Below are 10,473 nucleotides of genomic sequence, written 5' to 3' on the forward strand. Positions count from 1 at the left end.
AGTTTATAATTACCAATTCAATGCATTTGCTACATTTACAAGAATAATTTGAGTTTTTCTTAGTTTGAAAGATGCCTATCAAAAACCTCTTTCATATATGATGAAAAATAGCACATTTTACGATGTTGTTCTGAATGTTCATTATTCTTAATTTTATTGCATATTTGATACCAAGATCGACGGAACCCATGAAAAATGAAAGTATTCTGAGACACTGATGCAATAATTACAAAGATATCATATAACAAATCAAGCTGTCCGAAACTGAGGGACAAGAGGTGCTTAACCAAAATTGTAATTTGTCCATATTTAGTTCAATTAAGGTACAAAATACATTCATACTATCAAATTAGGATTATGTTCGATCATGCTTGCGGGATCCAAAGTATTTTTTCATATTCAAAATATTTACTAAATTGGCTTAAAATTAAGTGGATACGTCAATTTTTTAAAGATTTTCAAACTTTTCTACTTTTTTAAAAAGGCATGCATATTTCAAGGATGTGTTATTCTACACAATCATTAGTCAACATAATAGATTTCTTTTCTACTAATACACCATCTTGATTGGACCATGATTTCTCAATGTTTCGGCTTTGTCCGGTATTGGGTGCTGTTCGGCACTGGGGGATCTCCCCCTACACATTTGAAAAACTGTTGTCCGAATGCCTATTATGGACCCTCCCAGCGTCCATAATAGGAATGTTTACATATTTGACGTTTCGAATTATGGACCCTTCATTTGATTCCCATGTAATCTGGCTCGCTGCCGACGTGTCTATTATGGACCCACCTGGAAATACGTATTATGGACCCTCTTGTGTGCTTTCATTTACAAAATTGTTCAAATATCTGTATTTATGCGTTTCAAACCAAATATTTTGTCTGAAACTGATTACTAACAATGCAATCGAAGTTCTCCCGGTGGATATTCATAGGAATAAGGTTGCTTCGAAAGTTAATTTTATGTTTTTTCTGTAGCAGTTATAGTACGCAAAGGGTACATAACCGGCATCGACTCCCTATAATGGTTTGTAATCAATCTTGAAGTACAGCAAATACAATTTCTACTGACTGATAAATTTTTAAACCATGGATTTAGATTAACCTTTGGATGAATAGAATGACATCAACGCTCCGCGCTAGGGATTTGTTTTGTGGGTTAAGTTCTGTTATTTCCTCTACGCGTAAGAATGGTGATCAAATTCTCTCTATTTATGTTTCATTTGGTGAGGAAAGGGAATCACTGTTGTTCAATCGCCGAAGAAAATTCTTTCTAGTCGTAATAACTGGACGACACACACAGTGGATTCGTTTATAAGGAACTTTTATCCTACCTTATCACATCAGCAGCTTAAGCACAGGACACCAACACGCCAGGCATCCAGCACACCATCATCCTAGTTGTGGGTTCGAATCCTGATTCTAACGAAAAAAAAAACATTAAGATGGTAAAGAAAACCATTGGAAGGTAGCCAGTGGAATCATTGTTTTGTTTACTTTTAACGCAAGCCCTAAATATAAATTATTATAAGCTAATATACATCATGAACCCTACAAATACAAACATAAATGCTTTAGTAGGGTTTGTGCATTAATTTGTTTATTGTGGGGACCTTTCCCACTTTAATTATGCTTTATAAAGCTTTTAAAGATTATGTCTCTTTAAAACAAAATCTGATAGCACACTATAGAGCTAACATAAAGTATTCACATATAGCTTCGTGGTTACTTGGGTAGTTCAACGAAAATATACTGTGAGCTAACTTCTATAAATTTTTGCCGATAATAGTCGAAGGGTGCCAAAGTCGTAAATTATCCTACAATAAGTTATACAAGCCTTATTTTTTACTTCAAGAATTACTCCCTGACGGAAATACTGACTATGCCTTTATATAAGACAATTCTCACCGGTTGAATATCTTTTGTGTTTTAGAAAAAAATATTGAAGAAACATGCGACTTCGGTACAATTAGACATATTCATTTTGATTAAGTCCAGGTTTTTCAACACAGGATCACTGTATTTGGGGAAAACACTAAATTTCGACCTAGAAGAAATCTGTGACAATTTTCGGATTTTCATACAAAGTAGGCAAAATCGTATGAATTGTTCAAAATTTAGTGCTAAGTAAAAAATTGCTGCTCTCTCCTAGTAATTTGACACACATTTACTTTATCTAATAATTTGGCTGTTTTTTTACGATGCCGTGGCTGTACATATTTCTGTTTCGGAGGCCTCCAAATTTGCCTCCGCACCGGGCCCGGAAAACTCTAGCTAAGCCACTGGGGGGAGGGACGTCTCGCATAAAGACGTTTCGCATAAGGACGTTTCGCATAATTTTATGGGTGGACGTTTCGCATAATGGACGTTTGGCATAAAGAGAATTATATGCCTTCTTTAAAATGCTACCTGTTCTTATATGAAACTGCTTTATGCGAAACGTCCATTATGCCAAACGTCCGTATGCGAAACGTCCTTATGCGAAACGTCTTTATGCGAAATGGGTCACCCCCAAGCCACTGCTGTAGAGATTTTGCTGGTGGAAAAAGAAATCCCTGGAAAAAAACCCTGTAGAGATTTTTATGGAAAAAATCATGTAATAACCCTTGAATCCATGAAGAAATTTCTGGTGAAAACACAGGAAAAATCTCTGGAGGAGTCCATGTAAACCCAAGTAACAATTTCACAGCAATTTGGCATTCGTGTGAATTTATTAATGTTGTATGTCAGTCACATGAATGCTAAAATAGCTAGTGGCGACATTTAACGTTGCTATACGATGATATTTTGTATGTCAGCTCTTGGTTGTTTTCAAAACCTTATACACGGAGAAAATGAAGTACTCAAAAGTGAGTTCATTCCATTCAATTTGGGAGGTTCGTGCGTTAACCTAATTTTGAGTTGATGGGGTAGAAGTTCATTTGCAGCCATGCAAAAAAAAATACCTATGGGCTAAGTCCTTTTCACTCAACCGGCAGATCAAATAACTCAACCTCCAGTACTATGCCACTTACTCAAATTTGAGGTAACGCACAAAGGTTTGGTTTTTGGGTTGTTTTGCTCTTCGCTCTCTGACAACAATAGAAGGAGCGAATGAAATAGGGAGAGAAAAATAACTCAAAAATAAGTGAAAAATACTCAAATATGAGTTTTCCGTTTTCTCCATGTAGAGGCAAAATATAAAATCAAAATTTTGTAACTACAAAACCAGCTTTATTGCAGCATAAAATACCTCATTGAAACTTGTAGTGGCTGAATGACACTTATTTGTTACGGCTTTTATAAAAGATTGATATAATACTCCTTGTTGTCATAAAAGCTGCTTTTAAACTGACTGACTTGCACTTGTGTCTTGATATCTTACCTTATTTATTCCTTTTATATCAGTATTTGGGCTCTTCAGATGCGATAACACCATTAGCATTACGAATTTATTACTTACTACACTAACATAATATCATTGCGGAATTACTCAAAAACACTAATTCGTGACTGCCTCAAGCGCATCTCCTTGTAATCAACAATCTTGCATTCGCTCCTTGTAAACAATCGTTTTAGGCATCCTTTAAGAAATTTGTCGGTAAAAACTTATGAAATTTGTCCAATTTATGAAATTACTAAAAGAATTCTTGGAAAAAATCTGTTTAGGTATCCCAAGGAAAGTTCTTAAACTCATTGGAGGAGTTTTCGGAGTATTCCAAGACAAATTTCTACATGGATCCTTGGAGCAATAGCTGAAAAAGTCACTATGAATTCATCCAGAAATATGTTTATTATTTGCGCAAACATATACCTAAGTATTTCACCCGAGTAGTAAAAACATGAAATTAAATCTTTCAATTATTTTTCTAATCGCTCCGGACTGCCTTCATGAAATTCCAAAAAATACTCCCAGATAATCAGTTAACAGGAGTTCTGTCGAAACTCTTAATAAATGATGGCAGAAATCCTCTAAGAATTTTACCAAAAAATTCAATTTTTCAAGAAAGTTTTCAGTGAATTCCCAGAATTCCTATTAAAATTTAATTTTTGCTCTTTTTTACACCAAAATTCGCAATTTGCGTTCATTAACGCTGTTTTGTATCATATTTTGAATTTTCACACTCCTTTTGGAAAATTTATTTGCTCCCATCATTACATTACGATAAATTGACTTAAGGTGATTATAGACACCTCAAATGTTTTAAGAGCACAAGGCTTGAAAACCAAACAGCGCTCCGCGTTGAAAATTTATCCCATCCTTTTCAGCAAGTAAGTAATTTGATTGGTTTTCAACGCGAACTGTTGTCAGATTCTTCAGTCTTGTGCACTTGAAAGTTCGAAGTTTGGCTTCGTGTCGTAATGACCTTAATATCAATTTAACACAACATTTCTGCGAAATGCTTTTAGCAATCACTTCATTTCTTATTAGCGTTGCATTATCAATCGCAATAGATGGCTTTCAATTCATTTCGTGCAAATAATACATAATTGGCACACTTTTATGACGAATGCCAGGAACATTATTGCCATAATTGGTTCAAATACGTTGATTTAGGAAACCAATTTTTAGATTCTTTGTACACTGTTTATTTCGTCTGTCTCGAAAAGCTTCAAACTAATTATTCACATCAACAAATCAGCTTACGTTTCGAAAACGCGATCAAAATATGATTTTTATCCACATTGATAACATTCTTCTTCTTCTTCTTGGTATTACGTCCTCACTGGGACAGATCCTGCTTCTCAGCGTAGTGTTCTTATGAGCACTTCCACAGTTGTTAACTAAAAGCTTTCTTTGCCAAAGTTGCCATTTTCGCATTCGTATCTCGTGTGGCAGGTACGATGATACTCTATGCCCAGGGAAGTCAAGGAAATTTCCATTACGAAAAGAGCCTGGACCGACCGGGATTCGAACCCAGACACCTTCAGCATGGCTTTGCTTTGTAGCCGCGGACTCTAACCACTCGGCTAAGGAAGGCCCATTGTTAACATATTGTATTCATAATTGGTACACCTACCCTATAATTACGTCAGAAGTTTTTGACCGATTTTCATTAGAAATTCTTCGTAAGATTTCTTCAGGGGATTTGGATAGGAATATTTCCATAACCATTTTTTCTGTACATTCTCCAGTAATTCTTTCAGAAAACACTTCTGAGATCCCACTTGAGATTGCTTCTAGAAGTCCTCCATCACCGTTACTTTCACCGATAATGGGTAAACATATTTTCCAATTTCTCCGAAGTATATTATCAGGATGACACTGATTCATATTTTATCAATAATACTTTTTCTTTAGAAAAAGCATCAAAAATAGACAACACGCAAAGCAATACCATGTAATTGCTCGTCGATTTCACGTCACCCCCAGCTCCGATTTTATCGAAGATAACACTAATCTGGCGATTAGTACGCGACTACGTGCTATGAAATGCAGTGCAGGATTGTCTGTTAACTAAAACGAAAAACCGTCTACCGGTCGCATCTCGTGGTTGACCTTGCCTCTTATCTTAATTGATCCTAAATCCTATATTGCCTATACGGACAACGAGAAGTTACTTCTGGTCTCTAATCAATCACAATCATTAATGTTCTGGTTGCTTGCCATGATTAACCGTAGCGCCAGCTGATGGTTGGTTAATCCGGATATCTTACCATACTTTCGTAGTTCGATAAAAAGCGCTACGATAAAAAGCTGAGCCGAAATAATTCGACTGTCCAGTTTAACCGATACCTTTGCTCAGAAAGCAAGTTCCGTAGTGAATCGAGTGAAAATGGCTAAGTCAACCTACTGTATCATCGGAGCTGGATTGGCAGGAATCAACGCCACTAGGCATGCCCTGGAAGCGGGTGGCGATGTGACGGTGTTCGAGCAGACCAGCAAAGTGGGCGGAACTTGGGTTTACACCGATGAAATCGGAAAGGATAAGCACGGATTGGACATTCATACCAGCATGTACCAGGGCTTGAAGACGAATATTCCGAAGGAGATTATGGGATTCCCAGATTTCCCGATTGGGCAGCAGGAGGAATCTTACGTAACTTCGCAGGATGTGTTGAAGTTTATCGAAAATTATGTCGAAAAGTTTGAGCTTTGCAAGTATATCAAATTTGAGCATCATGTGATCCGGGTGACTCGGAAGCTGGACTTTGAAAAATGGGAGGTGAGCAATGTGACGTGTGTGTAGTTGGGACATTTAATTGACAAGTTTCCATATTTTTAAGGTGCTAGTGAAAGATCTTCAGGCCAACAGATATGATTCGTATATGTTTGACTACATCCTCGTGTGCAATGGTCACTTCTTCAGTCCATTCACACCGAAGATCCCAGGTCATGAAACGTTCAAAGGTCGTCAAATGCATAGTCACGACTATCGAAGTCCTGCGCCTTTTGCCGGTAAAAACGTGGTCGTGGTGGGTGGAAGCCACAGCGGTATAGATGTAGCGATTGCTTCGGCTCCAATTACCAAGCAGCTTGCACTGAGTCATCGGTGTCCGGAAAGGTTGAACATTTTCTACGATAAAGTTGTGCAGAAACCGGAGATTGCCAGAATCTATGATAACGAAGTTGAGTTTGTCGATGGTACACGGCAGACTTGCGATGTTCTGGTTTACTGTACGGGGTACCGGACCAGCTTCCCATTTCTCAGCGTGGATTGTGGTATTACTGTGGAGGAGAATCACGTCCAGCCATTGTACAAGCACTGCATAAACATACGGCATTCCTCGATGGCGGTAATTGGATTGCCGTTCAGTGTATGTTTCACCCTGATGGTGGATTTACAGATAAGATTTTGTATAAAATTTTTCAGTGGAGGAAAGAGGCTACCATCCGAGCAGGAAATGGTTGCAGACACCAAGGCGGATGAGGAAGAACGTGCCAAAAGAGGATTTCTGAAGCGTCAAGCTCATATGCTTTCCGGGGATCTACAGCAACGCTATTACGATGATCTGGCTCGGATTGCCGATATCGAGCCTTTGAAGCCTGTGCTAACGAAGTTATACACGGTATGCGTTCGGGAGAAGAAACAGGATATATTGAATTACAGGAACAATGTGTATCGCATCATAGACGATGAGAATTTCATCAAAGTCAATTAGGCGAAGTGATGGGATTGAATAAATGATAAATGCGTAATAATATGTGTAGTTTTATAAGAGAGAAAACACAGAGTTGCTATTCAGATAATTTATTATCATAACACACGAAACTCTTCATCATTTATTACTTCAAACTTATCTCTACGATAATGCTGGACACTTTTTGCTCTCCTGCGCATACTCTCCTCGAAAAGCGCTATTATAACTGGTTTGATCGGTTGAATATCTGCAGTCCTAGCCAATTCTTCATAATACTTCCACTGGAAATCTCCGTGCAGTTTATGCATCCACTTCCGTGGTAAATCCTTGCTTCTTCGATAGGCAATGTCGGCTTCCATGTCTTGTAACATTTCATCTTTTGGCGGTAGCTTCAGCTCACCTGTGAAGAACTTCATACAAAATCGTGCTTGAAGGTCCATCATCTGAGTAGGTATACAATAGAAGGGTACACCAATCAGTGCCATCGTCGGGTGATTAATATTGATGACATGTTTGTACAAGGGTTCCACATGATTGTCTTCCAATCGAATTCCACAATCGACACTTAAAAATGGAAAAGTGTACTTATACCCGGTACAATAGATAATCGTCGAGACTTTCTTTTCGGTTCCGTCGACAAATACGGCACCCGTTGATGTCAGCTTCAAAATTCCAGGTTTCACGGTAATGGAACCCTCGATATCGAAATCGACTTTATCTGGATTATGATGACTGATAGTAACGCTTTTGGCTACTTTAACCGTTGCAATAGCAATGTCAGATGCACTGTAACCTGCACCAACCAAGAGTAGGTCTTGTCCTGCGAACTGTTCTGCTTTGCGATAATCATGGCTGTGAATTTGTAATCCTTCGAAACTATCTCTGCCAAAATATTCCGGGAACATCGGATGCGAGTAGTGACCATTGCAAACCATTATGTAGTCAAATACATATATATCATATCGCTCATTCCGTAAATTTTTCACAATCACCTCCCACTTGCTCCGATCGTTGTAGGTCGGTGACACTCTTATCACTTGATGTTCAAACCTGATAAGCTTCCGCAATTTGAATTCATCCACGTAATCCTGCAACCACTGGAGAACTTCCTCCTGTTTGACGTACGACACATCCGACTCGATTGGCCAGTCCGGAAACCCCATAATCTGTCGCGGTAGGTTGGTACGCAACCCTTCGTACATACTGGTGTGGATTGGAACTTCATGCTGGTCCTGTCCAATGGTGTCCGTGTAAACCCAGGTACCTCCAATCCGATCGGTTTGCTCAAATACGGTGACCTCTGCTGATGCGTTGGAAGCATGTCTTGCACAAGCCAATCCTCCAGCACCGGCTCCGATGATACAGTACTTGGGTTTACACTCCATCGCAGACGCCAGCAACTCACTGAATGAGCCAGCAGAATTGGCGTATTTGGGTAAAACAAAGTCAATAACTCAGAGCGTTGAGAGTCGGTAAAAGCTCTCCAGATTATTATTTTTAAATCAAGTTTATAGCCTGTGGTTTCCTCTATCTTTTGTTCAGCAAATTTTGTGTTCACTGGTATTGCTTGCTTAATGATAAGCGCTTTCTTCCCGGTCGGTATATTCCTAATCATAGCTTGACCACCGACGCCAGCGAGACGTTCGTTTATAGTATTTTTACAGGGTGGCCACCAAATTTCGATTTTGAAATTCCCGCTTTTTTCCCGGTTTTCCCGGTATATTTCACATAAATTTCCCGATTTTTAATCCATTCTTTCCAACGACTTTAATTGACTTTTTTGTATATCAAAAATCAAGCACTGTAACCATTTTGTTTGGAATCGGTTTCAAATGTTTTAGTTGTTTGATTGTTTATCAATAGTTTGGAACAATAAGTTGACTGTTAGATTGTTCTAATCTTTATATGTAGAATCTTATTCTGAAAACTATGGCATGGTATAGTATTCATCTGAATCGATTTGTCTCGCGTTCGTCGAAAATCAATGGAGCTCTGAAGCTTTCTATCATGCGAAAGAGATGTTTAAATTGTGCTCATAAAACAGACCCCACTCTTGACACGACAGGGGTTTAATTTGAATGATATTTGAACTATATTTACCAACAATATGCACTTTAAGTCAAACTTCGAATATTCAAGTTTCAAGATATAGAGAACCTGACAGCCGTTGAAAATTTGATGGATTGGTTGCATTCTGGTGATGATAAAACAATCAAAATTTCAGCTCAGAGCACTACACTGTTTGGTTCTCTAGACTTGTGCTCTTGAAATTTCTAGATTTAGCTATGGTTTATAATAATCTTACATGTATCTTAATGCTGAATTTCAGATAATTTGGCCGACAAAAGCCCCAGGTTCCTAAGTAAATCATCAAGATGCTCAAGTACTTTCTTACCGTAATTGATTTTTTTTCAATTCTTAATTTTCTTCTCTAAAGCAAATAAGTTCAAAATATGGGAAACAAGGCCACACATGTGGAAGCACTTACTTAGGGCTCACTTACAATTTTAATACAGTGAAACCTCCATGAGTCGATATTGAAGGGACCATCGACTCATGGAAATTTCGAGTCATGGAACAGCAATTCTTTGGAAAGCTGCTTCTAGGGACCATCATAGTAACCATGAAATTATGTTTTTAGTATGGTTCCATGAGTCGATATCGAGTCATGGAACATCGACTCATGGAGGTATCACTGTAACACCGAAAAGTATCATTTTTGCCATACACTCATTCTCCCGTTATGCAATTTATATGGACACTCTACACATTTTAGATGAGCTGTAACAGCTTGATCGTTATCAAAATCGCAAATGAGGCCCTATTCAAAACATTGACGATTAGATAATTATTGACATATTAAAAGCTTTTATAATTAAACGCTTGTTTTGAAGATTGGTTGTGGTATTAACCAATTACAGAAGAGTGCCAAACCAATCTGCAATAAGTAATTGAACTTTGATTCAAAACTTAGAGTAAAAAAAGTTAGAAAAAAGTTCAAAAAATATTACCCTTGATAGTGCGAGAACAAAAATTTGAAAAACTACTTCGAAACATTGCTAAAAAAAGAGTGAAACATTTTTAAGAAATATGGTGTACCATAGTAGACATAAAATCATTAATGTTTGAAACATATTTGTTCAAAATTGTGGATGCCTCATGGCAATATCATTACACATAACAACTTTCTAAAACTTATTTTGAAAGTTGGTTTGTCGATTACAGCTTGAAGATGTTCGTTCAAAACGATTTTTCCGGTGATCTTCTCAAATTCCCGGTTTTTCCCGTCTTTTTCCCGGTGGATTCAAATTCCCGTCTTTTTCCCGCTTTTCCCGTTTTTCCCGGTTCGGTGGCCACCCTGTTTTATTCCTACATTATTGTACCCGGTTTTATAAGTTATTTTTCTTC

The 10,473-nt window shown here is 37.8% G+C and overlaps 2 protein-coding genes across 2 annotated transcripts; one reads left to right on the forward strand and one right to left on the reverse strand.

The window, feature by feature from the left end:
- Positions 1-5,497: 5,497 nt before the first annotated feature.
- LOC5566858 (senecionine N-oxygenase) lies at positions 5,498-7,123 on the forward strand. The gene is made up of 2 exons (XM_001651231.2): positions 5,498-6,149; positions 6,211-7,123. Exons 1-2 carry the CDS (start codon positions 5,760-5,762, stop codon positions 7,084-7,086), a joined length of 1,266 nt encoding a protein of 421 aa, XP_001651281.2. The 5' UTR covers positions 5,498-5,759; the 3' UTR covers positions 7,087-7,123.
- Positions 7,124-7,159: 36 nt separating this feature from the next.
- Positions 7,160-8,556, reverse strand: LOC5566855 (flavin-containing monooxygenase FMO GS-OX-like 6). Its single transcript, XM_001651230.2, has one exon. It carries the CDS (start codon positions 8,448-8,450, stop codon positions 7,182-7,184), a length of 1,269 nt encoding a protein of 422 aa, XP_001651280.2. The 5' UTR covers positions 8,451-8,556; the 3' UTR covers positions 7,160-7,181.
- Positions 8,557-10,473: the final 1,917 nt, after the last annotated feature.

Source organism: Aedes aegypti, chromosome 3 (assembly GCF_002204515.2).
Source record: "Aedes aegypti strain LVP_AGWG chromosome 3, AaegL5.0 Primary Assembly, whole genome shotgun sequence".
NCBI lineage: Eukaryota > Metazoa > Arthropoda > Insecta > Diptera > Culicidae > Aedes > Aedes aegypti.